Source organism: Eulemur rufifrons, chromosome 7, assembly GCF_041146395.1.
Source record: "Eulemur rufifrons isolate Redbay chromosome 7, OSU_ERuf_1, whole genome shotgun sequence".
Lineage (NCBI taxonomy): Eukaryota > Metazoa > Chordata > Mammalia > Primates > Lemuridae > Eulemur > Eulemur rufifrons.
The window spans coordinates 8,331,079-8,349,160 of record NC_090989.1 but is presented as its reverse complement, the minus strand read 5'-3'; the positions used below and the strand labels follow the sequence as shown (position 1 = coordinate 8,349,160).

Sequence of the window (18,082 nt, the reverse complement as noted above, 5' to 3'; positions counted from 1 at the left end):
TCTTTTGGTTAATCAGGGTATTCATGAAAATCCTGAACTAAACGAAACCTTCTGCTCACCATCAGCAGAAGCTCCCAGCCAACAGTAACCCGCAGCACACAAACTCCTGAAACCTTCACATGGACAGCCTTAAAGAGCATATCCCCTCTCCAAGATACCCCAAGATCATCAAAGCAATGTACCTGGCAAAGAACAGCTTCTCCTCCACGTGTTCCAAAAGGCACTTGGATGATCATCCTGTCCTGGTCCTCATTCTCTAGGTGGCCCTGGAGCTTGCCCAGGCTAAGCCGCTCTCGGGGGCCCTCCTTGTAAACGTAGCCACTGCTTAGGATGCTGAGCTTCACCTCACTCTGGTCAGACTTGGAGAAAACCAAGTTCTGGACTGTCTTCTGCAGTACACCCTTGCTTGTCATCTGAAAGCCACCAAATGTGAAGGACGAAGACAGGCCCAACACTTTCCCTCCCTGAGAAAGGTAGGCCATGAACTTCTGGTACAGATCTTCGGTAATGGACTCGCTGGTGGCAACAACCAACAACAGACAGTTGTCTGGCCAGGGGTCTCCGAGAGCACTTTCCTCCATCAGGTGGTAGAGAATGTAACTGTCGGTGTCCACACAGTCGGCCAGAACAGATCGGACCTGCTGGAACCGGCCGAGGGCTTCCTGGGAGTCAGAGCCCACATAGACTAGGATGTTGGGTGCCTTTCCCGTGATGTTGACTCTCCTCCCTTCTCTCTCAGGGCAGGTCTCATCAGCAACGCTCTCCAAACTGCTGCTGTAATCGTAGGGAAGATCTGGAATGTTCTCTGCAGATGCAAACCTGACGGACTCAATGGTGCTGTTCTCTAGTTCCAAACACTCATGGCAACTAGACAGATGGAGGTGATAATGCTCAATGGAGCCCCCTCCCCTGTCACTGTCCCCAGCAGGCTCGCTCCCAGAGGCACTGCCTCTCCTCTGCTTGGGTTCTTCACCAAGAACCTTTGGGCCATCTTTGCCGACATGCTCCATGATGTCCTGCTTGGGCTCAATCTCAAGAGAAGGTTCAGGGTTCGGCTGCAGGATTTGAGCTTGCTTGTTTGAGGCCTGATCCTTAAGATCCTTCAGAGTAGAGTCCTGCAAGTGTACCGCTAAAGCATGAACGAGAAAGATAATTGGTCAACACTTCTTGTTTATCATGTAGTTCAGCTCAAGAATCTCATCACCCCCCTCTGCATTCCATGACATCCACTCCAGGACAGCCCAACCTCAACTCTGTGGCATCTTTTGGAACCACTAATTGCTCCTGCCTGCTGGGAGGACCCCCAGTGAAATCCTCAGTTCCCACAACCATCTTTCTTATACATATCAGAAGACCCTAAGATCCTCTTACTGACTGGTGAAGAAAGTGAGATTCAGGAAGGTGATTTTGCCTACTTATTTATAGATTCAATTTCTTGAGTGTTACTCTCCTATATGCTAATGAAACTGAGAAAAGAAAAGGACACACTCTCTAGAGTCTACCTAAGCACACCCCGGTGAAAAGCTGCTCTCAGGACACTCTGTAGGATCAATGAGAAAGGTCTTTCTAGTATATTGTCCCAGGACTGGAATATAAGTTCACAATCACTGATTCAAAACATTTATTGAGCACCTACTATGTGTTTGATGTGGTATGAGGCGCATGCAGGTGGCAAATCAGAAAATTAAACAATTGCATAAATTTCCAGAGCTAAGTGACGTTCTTATTTGCCCACAATACAAAAGAAAACTTTCGTAGACATAAAAAGTCTGTTTTTAAGCTTAATTAAGGAAGAACAGTTTGTATGCTGTTAAAAAAAGATTAGTTCCAAAAAATTTTGACATATATACTCTAAGTAAAAAGCTGTTAGATTTAGAACTTCATAGTAACACTTGGTTGTGTATTAAACTGTGTGAAATAGGCCGGGCACAGTGGCTCATGCCTGTAATCCTAGCACTCTGGGAGGCCGAGGCGGGTGGATCGTTTGAGCTCAGGAGTTCCAGACCAGCCTGAGCAAGAGTGAGACCCCGTCTCTACTAAAATAGAAATAAATTATCTGGCCAACTAAAAATATATATAGAAAAAATTAGCCGGGCATGGTGGCGCATGCCTATAGTCTCAGCTACTCAGGAGGCTGAGGCAGGAGGATTGCTTTAGCCCAGGAGTTTGAGGTTGCTGTGAGCTAGGCTGATGCCACGGCACTCAAGCCTGGGCAACAGAGTGAGACTCTGTCTCAAAAAAATAAAAAAATAAAAAAATAAAAATAAACTGTGTGAAATAAATATTATATGGATTCTGAATTTGAATGCCTTCTCATGGACAATTATGGAAAATACTTAAGAAATTTAATAAGCACTAAAAATGTACCCTCTCCAAAAAAAATCTTGACACATGTATGAATGTTATACTATTATGGTGAAATCAAACCTGTTGAATTAAACTGAAACTAAGCATTGCCTTTAAGTCATACCAATATCAATGCTTAGCGGTCCTTAAGCGAATAACCTATGACATCCTGCTATGATAAAAACATTTTCTAAAGTCACTTACAAACGATCTTTTGGGGTACGAGGCCATTATCCATCTGGAGTCTGTCTTCCATGAACGCCATCCCCAGCTTGCTGAAATCGTCCACACTTGCTTCAGCAATTAATTGGTAAGGCTCCCCAGGTCTGCAAGCTAATGGCAGGCAACAGTCTGACCACTTTACAATCTGAGAAAAAGCAGGTGAAGGAGAATGTAGAAAAGAAAGGTTGAGATTTTTCTTCTCTAAAATAACCAGATCCTTTCTTTATTATTCCCTTCAGGGCTTCCCACGACTAAGTTATAGTCAGGCAAAACAAATTACTGGATATTGCGTTTTATTAATATCAAAGTTGTTTTGGCTCAAACATTCTCATTTCTACCTGAAAACAGTGCTTACAAAGCACCAAATATAACTTGTTTAAAAGTATTAATAACTGAAGTCTCAACTTCTTTAAGGAACTAAAAGGGAAAGGGCCATTCCCCAGACACCAGGAAAACATAACATTGCCCTTTAGCAATAGGAAAAAGGAGAGAACATGTGCACAACATTCAATTATTTAAAATGTAACCTGTGGACCAGCTTTTCTCAAAGTGTGGTCCAAGACCAAGTGCGAGAGAATGACAGGGAGCAGCACGTTAGACCTGCAGGTTCCTGAGCACGTGTCCCCCCCTGTCTGGTGCATTAGACTCTCTGGAGTTGGAGTTCAGGAATCAGGGCTGTTAAACACACTTCCCCACAGATTCCTGTGCTCACAGAAACGTGAGAACAACTGGCAAAGACTCCCCAGAGCCTGCCTGTAAGGAAGTTCACATTCCCACCGCAAGGGGGATGGGGAAAAGAGAACAGAAAACACAGTCTTTTAAGCCTTCCCGTTTTTACAAAAGAAAAATGTAAAACTGGCACATCAGAATGCCGAAAATTTCTCTGAGGGCTCCCAACGGAGAAGGAGCCTGCTGGGGTTCAGAGCCTGGCTGTGAAGTCGAACTCAGCCAATCATCTGTGTCTGTCCTTAGGCAAGTCCCACACTGCTCAGCTTCCTCATTTGTAAAACAGGAATGATGCTAATATTAATACCGGTCATCTTCGAGGTTTGTGTGTTAATGAGATTAAAGACTATATTGTAATGTCCCCAGTAGAAAGCTTGGGACAGAATAAGGTACTCAATTAATGAAAGCTGCTTTAATTACAAATGTGGCTTTAAAAGCAACAGTGAGCATCATAGTCTTTTTCTAAGATGCCATGAATGATTCCCCTACTCCTAAAAATATCTTCTCCGTGACATACTGCCCCAAATTCCATAGTTAGAGATATATAATTTTGAATTCCATTTTTCATATTGGTGGGCTAGGTTTTTAGAACTAACTCCTCCTGAAAACCACGAAAAAAAATGCTGGATAAAATAAATAAATAAAACATCATCTTAAATGCACTGAAGAGCTGACTGATGATGGAGAACTGCCAGGCCAACTGCTGGATAAATCCTGAACCCACAGAGGGAAGGGGATTCCCATAACCCAGGCCCTGAGGGTACTTGGTCATCCAGGAACCGAGGGCTACAAAAGGCAAGGTCCAACTGGCATAGAGACAGACATGAGGATCAGCGGAACAGAACTGAGAGCACAGATACAAACTCACATGCTTACAGGCAATAAAAAAAGTGCCAAGACAATTCAATGAAGAAGGAATAGTCTTTTCAACAACTGGTGCTTGTACAACTGGATACTGGATGTCCACATGCGAAAGAATGAAGATGGACCCGGACCTCACACCATGTACATCATGTACAAAAATAAACTCAAAGTGGATCAAAGACTTCAATGTAACAGCTAAAACTACAAAATGCTTAGAAGAAAACACAGGCATAAATAAATTGTTATGACCTTGTATCAGGCAATGGTTTCTCAGCTATGACACCAAAAGGACAAACAAAAAAAGAAAAAATAGATAATTTGACCTTCAAAGTTTTTTGTGCACCAACGGACTCAAGAAAAGTGAAAAGACAACACAAAAACAGGAGAAAAAACATTTGCAAATCATACAAGAACTCCTACAACTCAACAATAAAAGGAAAAATAGCCCAACTTAAAAGTGGGCAAAGGATTTGAACAGACATTTCTCCAAAGAAAATATACAAATGGCCAATAAGCACATGAAAAGATGCTCAATATCATTAGTCATTAAGGAAATGAGAATCAAGACCACAATGAGATACCACTTCATACCCACTAGGATGGCTATGATAAAAAACAGATAGATAATAACAAGTGTTGATGAGGATGGAGAGAAACTGTACATTGCTGGTAGAAATGTAAAGTAGCACAGCTGCTTGGGAAAGGAGTTTGCAAGTTCTGCAAAAAGTTAAACAGAGTAACCATATGATCCAGCAATTTCATTCCCAGGTGTATACCTCAGAGAATTAAAAACATATGTCCACACAAAAACTCTTGTACACAAATGTTCACAGCAGCATTATTCATACAGTGAAAACAACCCAAATATCCATCAACAAATGAGTGGATAAGTAAAATGTGTACAATGGACTATTTGTCAGCCATAAAAAAGGAATGAAGTATTGATACACATTACAACATGGATGAATCTTGTAATGTATTATGGTAAGTGAAAGAAGTCAATAATTGAAGGTCACATATTATACAATTCTATTTGAAATAGAATAAAATATCTAAAAGAGGCAAAAACAGTCAGAAAGTAGATGAGTGACTGCCAGGGGCTGGGAACTGGGGCAGTAGGCAGAGACTGTTGATGGCTATGTGGTTTCTTTGGGGAGTGATGAAATGTTCTGGAATTAGATAGTGGTGATGGTTTCACAATTTTGTGAACAGACTAAAAACTACTGAATTGAATCATATACTTTAAAAGGGTGAATTTTATGGTTTGTGAATTATGTCTCAATTTTTTAAAAGAAAAGAGTCGAGGTAGTCTGCCTGCTTCCATACTCTTCCAAGATAACCTAGTTAGGAAGAGGACTCTAGAGTCCTAATTCCAAGACTCGAATCCTGGCTCCTCTGGTTAATAACTGTGTGACCTGAACAAGCCACTCAACTTCCCTGTGCCTCAACTTCCTGTCTGTAAGGTGAGAGGGTAAGGGCACCTACCTTGGAAGGTTATTGGAAGAACTAAATGGGATAATCTATAAAATGCCTGGTCCATAAGGGGGTGCTCTTGTTATTCCAAAACAGAGTCCTTAGAGCAAGTGTCCTCAGGAGAAGCCACATTCCACCTGCGCCCAAGTGGGCAAAAACTGCAGTTGGGACGGGGGAAGTTGAAAAAAATCTTGGACATCATAACAGTTTGTGGCCCTCCAAGGCTCAAGCCTACCCCACAAAACCTTGTCCCTTAGTAGTTCATGTCTCTCCTTAGAGGGAATTTAATTTGTCTCCTTACAGAAACAACAATGAAAAAAAAAACAGTTGGGAAAGACTGCTTAGGGGGAAAAATCATAAATTCAGACTTTTATGGTCAACTTGCTAACTGGTCTAAAACATTGGAGAAACAGAAACCTCCAAATTTTTTCTTAGCACTACCTGCAACCTTCCTTCCACTTTATCACCTACTTCTCCCACCTCGCCCCAGACAGACAGCTGGGGAGTGAGTAGGATTCACCTTGAAGGGTGAGGCCTGACTGATGTTTCAGTAGAATTCTACATTTCCAAAACAACATCTTTGACCACGCAAGGACAGACATCCAGTTGATTTCCAGCTTTGGGAATGAAGGAAAGAATTTCAGTACAGGAGGATGAGGAGATACACTAATATCCTGGCAGACAGGGCAGACTTTTCAGATGAGCGTGAGTCGGTACGTGAAAAGGAACAGCACAGACCTCAGCCTTGTGCAGGAAGCCAAATGCATCACTGCCCCCAGAGCTATCTGGCAATCAAAGGAGGAGAAAGGCTCAGCCCATGGAGACTCAGCCCAGAATTCAGCTGCTAAAACACTGCTTTAGCACCCTGCTGTGGCCGGTGCTGACTTAGTGTAAAAGGAGCCAACAATTAAATTCTCACACACCTCTGAAGGAGGAGAGGCTCCGGAGAGAAACAAAGGAGGAGGAAGGACAGGAAGAGACCAAGGAAGATATATACACACATCCCTGATCAAGTTTCTCAGCTCGGCCAACTGTCTCCTCGCCTAAGTGCGTTTCCTTTTTCTAGGAGCCTGGTCCATGAGCCACAGACCATGCAAACGCCTTCAAGCAGCGCTGGGTGCTCTGATCAAAGCAAAGCCCTGCTGTCACTGATACTTCGTCCAGGGGTGTTTGCAGTGGATGAAGACAAACTTCGAATTTGCACTCTGAGATGGAGACAAAGGGGTAGAGAAGAAAGGGGAAGTCAAGCAAAGGCTTACTGCCAAAGATCAAAGCTAAGGAAGCCCTGGTTAGCCCTAAACAAAGAGATTTCCCCCCTTACACAGCATGCAGAAATCTGTCAAATAACTAAGGCTCTTGACTTGATGTTACAATTTATAACAGCAGACAATGAGTATCTGCTCTGCTCAACTTAAAACTCACATCCAAGCAGCAGCCCAGGAGTGAAAGACGCCAGGTTAAATGAGCTCGTGTGGCCCTTCCCTACAGCAAACAGCATGTGGCAAGCGGAAGCCTCGCACGGATGAGGAAACAGAAATCTCAACAGCCCATTAGCTACCCAGTCAGATGACTGAGGTTGCCAATTTTTCTGACTCGTTTCTCCCCTTCCAAATCATCTTAACTGCATGTGAGGTTATTAAGAGTTCTAATAACAGGTTGGATGTAGGAGGGCTGGACACAGAGAGGGGTAAAGAACTTGAAACCAGGTTCACTGCTTCTTTTCCATTGCTGTGGGAGGTCTGTGTTGCTCTGCAGCAGCCTCTGTTCTCCCATGACCTGCGGGTACTGGAAAATCTGTAGGGAGGATGGCAGGAGACCACAAAAGCCAGGAACTGCCCAGACCTGCTCTTCATTAATCCCTCTGGACTCATCCCTGTGGCGAGAGAGAAAAGCCAGCAGCCACCAGCGCCTTGGACAAGTTTTTCAGTGCTACACTACTGCACATTTCTGAAAGTGGAGAAGACACAGCAGAAGGCACAGCCTCAGTTCTGTGCAGAGAGGATGCCCAAGAGCAGAATATCCATGACACATCTTTCTGGAGCATCAATTTTACTGCACCCAAAGAAAAAGTGGGAGCTGCAAACAGGAAGTGTCCCCAGAATGGACATATGCTTCTCATTTTCTTTGCACTTTAATCCAGTTCCACTCATACTCTGTGTATATTATGCCCAGGTCCCTGGGCTAGATGCCCTAGCCTTGGATCTTGCTCTGTTGTCTGGGCTAGACTGCAGTGGTGTCATCATAGCTTACTGCAACCTCAATCTGTTGGACTCAAGTGGTCCTCCTGCCTCAGCCTTCCTGGTAGCTGGGTCAACAGGCACATACCACCATGGCTAGCTAATTTTTTCTATTTTTTGTAGAGATGGTGTTTCGCTCTTGCTCAGGCTGCTCTCAAACTGCTCACCTCAAGTGATCCTCATGCCTTTTTACAGACAACTAGGAATCAATGGTATGGCAACAAAACTGTTTATCTATTCACCTGCTTAAGGACATCTGGTTTATTTCTAGTTTTTGGAAAATATAAATACAGTGGCTATAAAAATCCACAAACAATTTTAAAAAACACATTAGTTTTTACTTTGCTAGAGCAAATACTCAGGACAGGAGTATCTGGTTCATATAAGTATATTTTTAACTTTATAAGAAACTGCTAAACTGTTTTCCAAAATTAATGGGACATTTTGCATTCCTAGTTTTAGCTGCCAAAAATCCTCACCAGCACTTGGTATTTGCAATTTTATTTTGCATTTTTGGATGTGTGTGGTATATGGTTGTAGCTTCTGCCTCATTTGTAAAAAAGTTTTCCTGAATACAGAATTCTGTGTTGATATTCAGTTTTCTTCTCTGTACTTGAAAGATGTAATTTCACTGTTGAATCACGTCTATGGTTTTTGTGTTTTTTTTTTGAGACAGAGTCTCACTCTGTTGCCCAGGCTAGAGTGCCATGGCATCAGCCTCGCTCACAGCAACCTCAAACTCCTGGGCTCAAGCAATCCTCCTGCCTCAGTCTCCCGAGTAGCTGGGACTACAGGCATGTGCCACCATGCCCGGCTAATTTTTTCTATATATATTTTTAGTTGGCCAGATAATTTCTTTCTATTTTTAGTAGAGATGGGGTCTCGCTCTTGCTCAGGCTGGTCTAGAACTCCTGGCCTCAAGTGATCCACCCACCTCGGCCTCCCAGAGTGCTAGGATTACAGGTGGGAACCACCTCACCTGGCCACCTCTATGGTTTTTGATGACATATCATCCATCATTCATATCATTTCTTCCTATATGTTATGTATTTTCCCCAATCTGGCTGCATCCAAGATTTTCTGTTTATCTTCAGATATTAGAGTTTGACTACATAGACCTAGGTATCATTTTCTTCTCTTTTCAATTTGGGGTTTGGTGACCTTACATCTAAAATTTTAGGTTTTGTACCAATTTCTGCAAGTTTGAAGCTATTAGTTGTTAATTTTCCTTTTTAACCCACTTTAATTTTTCTGTCTTTTCCTCTCCCTTCTGGGACTCAATCACCCACAGGTCTCTAAGGCTATGTTTATTTTTCTTCACACTTTATTAACTCTTTACTTTGAAATTTCTTTCTTTTGGTTATAATCTGCTGACAAGCTCAAAAGTAATTTTTTGATATTATCATTTTTATATTTGGATATTTTTATAATTTCCATTTTTCTATATGAGTTTCATATTAGAACATTATTAAAATGAACAAACACTGATGAATATATAATACCTGCCTTCAAATTTTTGTCTGATAACTGCAACACTTTGGACATCTTAGGAACACCTTGTACTGCTTTATTTTTATCTGGTGTAGGATCGCACTTTTCTGTTTATTGACACATAAACTAAAATATGTTAAATAAAAGCTATAAATGAGCAATGTAGAGACTAGATTTCTGTTGTATTCCTTGAAGACTTATTTTCTAGGAGACAGTTAACCTGGCTACACTGAAATTCCAATCCCTATCTACTTCTAAGATAGGCACAGCTGAAATTCTCATTTTTAGCTCTTAATTTTTATACATTATACTTGTGATATTTATTCATGCTATTGCATATATCTATACTTTGTTCATTTTCTAGATTTTTTTTACATTCTGATAAACTATATTTTAAAATTTGACATTTTTACCATTTTTCTTATTTACATTTAAGTGGTAGTAAGTACAGTCACATAATTTTAGGTATATAATGTTCTGTATGGATAGAGAAGATAGATGCACAACAATGTGAATGTACTCTTAATGCCACTGTACTGTAAATGTAAAAATGGGGAAAATGGTAATTTTTATATGTATTTGTACAAGCATCATCTCTATTCATACAGAACATTGTATACCTTAAAATTATAAAATGTCGTCACTTATGCCTCAATAAAAGTAAAAAAAAGAGAAAATAAGTGTTGATGAGAATGTGGAGAAAGTGAAAAAATTTTGCACTGTGAGTGGAAATGTAAAATGGTACATACTTTATGGAAAACAGTACACTGTTTCCTCAAAAATTATGAGAAGACTTGAAAGTGTAATACAGAAAAAATATTTATCCATTCATGCTGATAGCTGAATTAATACATTAACCAAAGGTGGAAGAAACCTAAACATCTGTGATAAATGGATAAACAAACTGTGGCGTACACATAGAACAAAATGTAATTCATTTTTTAAAAAGAAAGAAAATTCTGACACAGGCTACAAATAAACCTCATGCACATTATGTAAAATAAAATAAACCAGTTTAAAAAGAGGAGAAAAAAAAAAAAAAAAAGAACTTGGAACCATGAGACAAAAGGGAGAGGTACGACTGACTTTCGGTTACCTTCACTGCCTTGCGAGTTTGGAAACAGAGGATGAGTGAGTGATAGAAAATTCAATTTTGCTATTACACAAAAAGCAAGTAACAGTGCAAAGGCCGTCACAACTCCACAGCAAGCAAGAGCTGAAACGATAAGGGGACCCGGGTGAAACTGAAAAGTGGAACTCAAAACTGTGCCTGACTGCACACTGGGGGAAAGGGCTGGTCTAGTTACTTTAATTTTCTGAATAACTGAGAGCTGATCAGAAAGTAAGAGAAACATTATCTGTGTTCCCCAGATGTCCTGTGAGCACCTGAGGCCCGCCCTTTAAGGCGTGTGGCGCTGGCTTCCACGATCACTCACTCCCCTCCGCACCCCACCCCACCGATGGAAGCTGAGGAAGAAAAGTTTTAAGAGGCATCCCGAGTGGTCTGGTTATCCACTGCTGTGTAACAAAACACCCCAAAATTTAGTGGCTTGAAACGAATCATTTATTTTTCTCACAAATCTCCATTTGGGCAGGACAGGGCAGGGGCAGCTTGACTCTGCTCCACGTGGCATCAGGTAGGGTGGCACCGGATGACCCACTTCCAAGATGGCCCATCACAAAGCTGGCAGGCTGGAGTTTCCTGTCCGCTGGGAGCTCAGCTAGGGCTGTCCACTGAGGGCCCACGATCTTGCCACAGAGCAGCTTGAGCTTCCTCACAGCATGGAGCTGTGTTCCAAGAGCCCAGGCAGAGGCTGCAAGGTTTCTTATGATCTACCCTGGGAAGTCTCTGAATGTCATTTCCACCACATCTCACTGGACAAACAAATCACCTAAGGTCAGCCCAGATTCAAGGGAGGGGGATAAGACTCCACCTCTCAGTAGGAGGAAAGAATCTGCAGCCATCTTCAATCTACGGCCCCAAGTTTCCGCCAGCTCTTAGACTTCCCCTTCTGCATGAGAATGGCACGTCCCTAAATGGGCATGCTCCTTCAGCCTGGGTCCCCGCAGGAGAAATACGCATGCAGCAGAGCCCACAGCAGAGGCACAGCTGGAAACACAGCAGCAGCAAACCTGCTGAGACTACAGTAACACGACCCAGAAATGAGGATTTATTGTTAGGAGCCACTGGAATTCTAAAGTTATCTGTTATTTCAGCAATCTGGTTAATACAGTGTACAAACTGTATTCCTGACAACAGCCCCTCTAAGCCCTTCCTGCTGTACTCCCCATCTTCACAAAGGATCCACCGTCCTCCACAGACCAATACCTCCTAACCAGCTCCGACACCTGTCTCCATCTCATGTTCCTACTCCCAATACTCCTCAAAGCCATTATCTTTTCCCACACAGACTGCAATCTGTTCCAGGTTTGCTACACTCAGATCCATTCTCCAATCTTCCTGAACTGTGATCTTCCTATAGCACAAATCTCATCATTCTGCTTTAAAAAAAATAAGATGGTTTTAGCCTACTACCCCTACAATAAAGTCCAAATTCCCAATTAATGCACATAAGCCTTTTTTTGGTTTGTGTGTCATGTATATTTGCCATACCATTTAAGAATATTCAATTCTGCTAAATAGAAAACAAGTAAAACAAACAGCATGGATGAAACTCATAAAATATATTAAGTATAGATAGGGAATTAGAAACTTGTAAGGCACACTAAAGACAAACAAAATAAATGGAACGTGTGTTGAATGTAGATAAAAAGAACAGAACAAAGGAGAGTATTACTTCTAGGCAAAAAGTCGTGGAAGGATCAAGTAAATCTTAAATATCAGTAAGACACAAATCATGTCACCTCCAGATGGACAAGTTATGTCATCCTTAAATTGGCCACCCATTATGGCCCCATGCTTGAAACAGAAAAAAAGCGCAACATCTCAGCAGATCGCTGGCAAGCCACAGCTATTACAGGCACACATGTCCCTCCAACAGAGCAAGTATGCACTGGCTACCAGCACCTTCCACCTGCCCAGCTCCTTGTTTAAACTCAACCCTAGTCCTTGTAAGGACACCACTGGCAGAGGCTAATGCAGCAGAGAGAAAGAAAGAGAGAGAATGTGTGAACATCACATGGCCCAGGATTCAGGCGTGTGGTCCTTCCATCCCGAGTGCCCCCAATCCTAAGGGCACTGACCCCAGATCTCTCCCCTCATCTCTTGCTGCATGTTTTGAATTGATGTAATAAACTGTGTGTTATTCAAGCATCTTAACTTGGTCTGTGAGCCTCTCTATTCTGTGACTGATGGAATAGCCTGCCTGGCCATGTCCCTGGAAATTTATCACTGCATCAAGGTAATTTCCCACACAACACAACCCCCCAGCCCCAGCTGTCCCCTATGGCCGTGTCTTGGGCCACTCCTCAAATCAAGTAAATGCAAACTGCAATGGTACTGAACCATGTGAAACACCCCAGCTGCAAATGCTCTCTGCACTTCTGCACATGCTGTTCTGCCCAGGAAGCTCTTTCCTCTTCTTTCACCTAATTCCTGTTTTTCCCTTAAAACTCAGACACTGCCTGCCCCAGAAAGTCCCTCCTAACCTCGTCCCATCTAGATAGGTCCCCCAACTTTCCCTATCCATGCCTTTCACAGCATTTAACACAGTGAACTCTAATTATTCATTTACTTAGCTCTCCGCTCTCCCATACTCTGAGCTCCTTAAGGACAAGGACTATCACCTCAGAATGCACCTTTCATCTCCAAATGAGATAAACCTCCATCCCTAGCACACAATCTAGCATATAAGAGGCACTCAGTAAACCCTGCATGAATGAATGAATGCCTTGATTGAGTAAAAGGAACATAAGCAAATTTTATGCAACAAAAGAACTGTGTAAGTTCTTTGGGTCATCAATTCTTACTAAATGGGACTGCTAATATAAATGCAGAAGATATTGAAAATTGAGCTGAATCTGCCATCCCCTGTTGATGTTTATTATTGCACTTAGCAAAGTAATTGGAATGTAGATGTCCAATAAATATCTGTTAAAGAATGAATAAGTGATGATATGAATAAGTGAATGCTACATTTTTTTTCCCTAAGGTTCATCTATTTTTTTGTTGGGGGTCTATAGAATGACCATAAACTAAAGCCATTTGAGATATCAAAAATTCAAAAAGGTATCATTTTAAATATCTGTAAGAGTTTTAGAAGAATGTAAGTTCCCATCAAAATCAGAAGTCTTTCTTATGTAACATATTTTCTATTTAATATATTAGGACCCTGTCAAATTCAAATAACTCTAGAGTTAGGTGAAACATACATGCATAGATTCATAAGAGCGGCCCCCCAAATGCAAAATGATTCAAGCAATCAAACTGAAAGGGAACTAGAGACTTGGTAAGAAAACAGTGAGCTATGAGATCAATTCCTTTTTAAGTTTTAAAACCCAATTTATAAAATGGAGCTCAAGAGAAGAGCCAAAGGTGGTCCAAAGAATGGCTCTGCACGTCTCTAGTTCCTGCTTGTAAGACCCACTGAACTCTCTGATAACAAGTGGCATGCGTTAACTGGAGGTTGGCAATCTTCCCTGTTGGGTAGGCACCTTTCTACCCCAGAAAATTAAGAATTAAGTAACCAGCATTCAGTGAGTTCTTAAATCTTCCTTAGAAAGTCAATTAAGTGAAATGATAACTGTGGCAGAGTTGCTAATTATCTCTCAATATCTATTCTCTCTTTCTCCCTTCTAGTATAGAACTCCACATTTCCGCTGAACCCATGGCTGTCCAGCTCGCAGACGATCTCTCAGCCTCCCGGGCAGCTCAGTGACAGTGGGGGCCATGTGACTAAGTTCTGGGCAATCAGATGGGAACAGAAGTGGCATGTGAAATGTCTGGATCATCATTTTAAAGAGGAAGCTGGTGTCTTCCACCTTCTGTCTTCCCCCTAAGGGCTGGAATGTGGATGAAGCTGACTGTGGTGGAGTGGAAGGGACAGCAGAAACAAGGGACAAGGGGGAAAAAAGCTCCCTGGATGGCCTTACTGACAGAACCACCTCCCTGAGATAGAAATTAACTTCTGGCTTATCTGGGCCACTGTAGTTCTGGGTCTCTTTGTTATAGCAGTTAAGCCTGTATCCTACATAATACAGTCACTATGTTCCTTAAGATGCGAGACATCTTTTAACCCCATAAAGACACACGATTAAGTAATGATTTAAGAAATTAAAAGCACAGCAGTCATATTTTTGTGTTAAGAAGGAATCTGTACATATTTCATAGTTTATGTAATTACAATATTTTGGAAATCCTGGTCTTGGTTTTAAGTTGAAATCTGACTAATTTATATATAATATTAGAATACATAAAAAAACTTCAAGCTTACCATATTTATAAGTTTAATACAATCACGTACTGTGTAAGGACATTTCAGGCAACGACAGACTGCACATATGACAGTGATCCAGTAAGATTATAATGGAACTAAAAAAATTTCCTACGGCCTAACGACCTTGCAGTGCAATGCAGTACTCATGTGTCTGTGGTGATGCTGGTGTAAACAAACCTACTGCACTGCCAGTTGTATAAAAGTACAGCACATACAATTATGTACAGTACATACTACTTGACAATGATAATCAACAACTATGTTGCTGGTTTATGTATTTACTACATTTTCACGGTTATTTTAGAGTGTACTCCTTCAGGAGGTGCTCCAGAAGAAGGCATTGTTATCATAGGAGACAACAGCTCCATGCATGTTACTGCCCCTGAAGACCTAAGATGGGACAAGACACAGTGGTAGAAGACAGTGATACTGATGATCCTGACCCTTTGTTGGCATAAGCTAACGTGTGTGCTTGTGTATTAGTTTTTAACAAAAAGTTTAAAAAGTAAAAAACAAATACAAAATTGTAAAGATAGAAAAAAGCTTATGGAATAAAGATATAAAGAAAGAAAATATTTTTGTACAGCTGTACAATGTGTATGTGTTCAAGCTAATGTTATTACAAAAGAGTCAAAAAGTTTTTAAAAATTAGGCCAGGCATGGTGGCTCACACCTATAATCACAGCACTTTGGGAGGCCAAGGTAGGGGGATCCTTTGAGGCCAGGAGTTCAAGACCAGCCTGGGCAACAGAGCAAGACCCTGTCTCTACAAAAAGTAAAAAAATTAGCCAGGCACGGTGGTGCATGCCTGTATTCACACTACCTGGGAGGCTGAGCCGGGAGGATCGCTTGAGCACAGGAGTTACAGGTTGTAGTGAGCTATAACGGGGCCACTGTACTCCATCCCAGGTGACAGAGCAAGACCTTGTCTCTTAAAAAAAAAAAAAATTTAAAGTATTTAAAAGTTTAGAAAAAGTATTTTTTATAAATTTAGTGTAGCCTAAGTGTACAGTGTTTATAAAGTTACAGCAGTGTATAGTAATATCCTAGGCTTCACAGTCATTCACTACTAACTCACCAACTTGCCCAGAGCAATTTCCTGTCCTGTAAGTTCCATTCATGGTAAATGCCCTATATAGGGGTACCATTTTTTATCTTTTACACTGTATCTTTACTGTGCCTTTTAATGTTTAGATACACAAATACTTACCATTGTGTTACAATTACCTACAGTATTCAGCACAGTAACATGCTATACAGGTTTGTAGCCTACGACAACGGGCTATACCACAGAGCCTAGGCCATCCTGTCTAGGTTTGTGTAAGTACACTCTACAATGTTTACACAAGGACAAAATCACCTAACCACACATTTCTCAGATAGTGTCCCTGTCATTAAGAAATGTACAGCTGTAATTTATAAGAGTTATGTAAGTGTTCAGAAAGGTGGTATCTGTTCATCCAAACAACTTAAACATCTAAAAAGAAAGGGGGTGGGGTGGAGGGAGCAGGCAGATGAACTCTGGGGGGCCCCTCATCTAGAAACTAGAACTGTGTGTTCTAGTGAGTGATGAGTTCATGGGTATTTACTATATTATTTCAAATTCATAATTGAACGAAAGGCATGCATAAACCAATGATGAGAGTACATTTTGAATAAGAAGTATGACTAATCCAATTCTGTGCACCTAGACTCCAAAATTAAAATGGAATATTTTAAGATATTAGAGTTTGTAGACAGAATAAATATTACTCAAAAATCCCTTTAAAAGTGATTACAAATTTTTGCTGAACTTGTAAGAATGGTAAGCTGGATTTAAAAGCCCAGAGGAGAATGGGTTACCATATGACAAGGACTCTTCATAGTTAAAAAAAAGCCAAATATCAACAATTTCACATGATTCGACCTGACTGTTTAATTTGTAATTTTAATAAATTTAAAATCATTTTTAAAACAAAAATAAAGTTTCTGAATAGTCTTTTCTACATATAAAAATTACCTGAGTTCATCAAAAAACTTCCTAACAGATGGTCTCTTTCTATCAAACACAGGAGACCATCTGCAAGTACTGCTTGATTTGATTTGGGTTAATAAAAGCTTTATTTATTTTGGAATCTCGGTGACCTAGATCTCTTTAAAACCATTAATTTGTTCCTCTGGCTACTAGAAAGGATATAGACATTGGTTAAAACCTTGTCTACCACTTAGTAGCTGCTGGCTTTAGGCACGTCTTTAATCTTATAACCTCAGTTTTCTTATCTTTAAAATGGCAGTTAATTATACCTTGCAGAGCTGTAAGCATTAGGGGTAATGTACGTAAAACACCAGCAGGGACTCGATAAAAGGCACAATTATTATCAGAAGTGTACATAAAGCTAAACAAACATTGTGAGCCTTCAGGAGAGAACATCTTGTCTCAGCGCACAAGCCTGCTCTCAGCCCTGCGTGCCAAATGCCCCACGCCTTCTGGGGCCCCAACCAGAAAGTCTCTCACTCTCCTTCACTATCTACACCTATTTCAGTCTACCTTGAATTCTACTCAATTATATCTCGTCTTACTCCCCACCTCTTCCCCTTCTCTGATCCCAGTACAGTCTTATGGATAATCTCCACGAAACGGGAACCCAGGAAGCATGGCTGTCGTCAGCAAAATCCCTTCTGGATTACTCACTTGGCAGGCAAGGAGCACACGGGGGTGAGTGAAGGCAGAAAGGCAAGAACAGCTCCTCGTGGACAGGGGAGGGGAGGACATGGACAAGGGGGGTGAGGGGCAGACTCCCGCCAGCCTGAGCGACCAGCCTGCATCTGGCGAGGACATCCACGGAAAGGGTAAGGAAGAGTGTCCCAAATGGACTTGTGTCCAGAATGATTAACTCTGGCCACCGAGAGGAAAACCCAAGGAAGGGATACAAGACAAGATGACACTTTCACAGTCCCCACAAAAGACAGTGAAGATGAGAAGGAAATGAGGATGAATGGAAACGAGGCGCGATGCTGAGACAACGGGGGAGAGGCATGGGAACTGGGACCTGGTAAGGAGGAAGTGAGCGGAAGAGCAGGTTGGGTGTTAATCTGGGATTTCCTTTTTTTAAGAAGAGTACGAACAGCTGGTTTTAGACATGTTGCTGATGTTGAAGCGTTTTCAGAATACTCAGGGCAAGATGTCTAGGAAGGAGGTGGAGAGGTGAGCCCTCTACTCAAGCTGATTTGGGAATCAAGAGCATGATGTGGGAAAGAACATTCATCCGGCAGTGCTGATCACTTGCCTCTTGTATAACGTGAGCCACAAATACAAGCCACACACGTGGTTTTCAATTTCCTAGCAAC

General features: G+C 41.5%; 1 protein-coding gene across 2 annotated transcripts in view; it reads right to left on the bottom strand.

The window, feature by feature from the left end:
- The window catches only part of HLCS (holocarboxylase synthetase), a 199,046-nt gene that overhangs the window by 162,328 nt on the left and 18,636 nt on the right, over window positions 1-18,082 (bottom strand). For both annotated transcript variants that reach the window (XM_069474958.1, XM_069474957.1), the window contains exons 3-4: window positions 2,551-2,713; window positions 183-1,129 (exon numbers count right to left, since the gene is read on the bottom strand). In XM_069474958.1, the coding sequence (XP_069331059.1) occupies window positions 183-1,129; window positions 2,551-2,611 (1,008 nt within the window). In that variant the 5' untranslated portion in view covers window positions 2,612-2,713. The remainder of the gene's footprint in view (window positions 1-182; window positions 1,130-2,550; window positions 2,714-18,082) is intronic.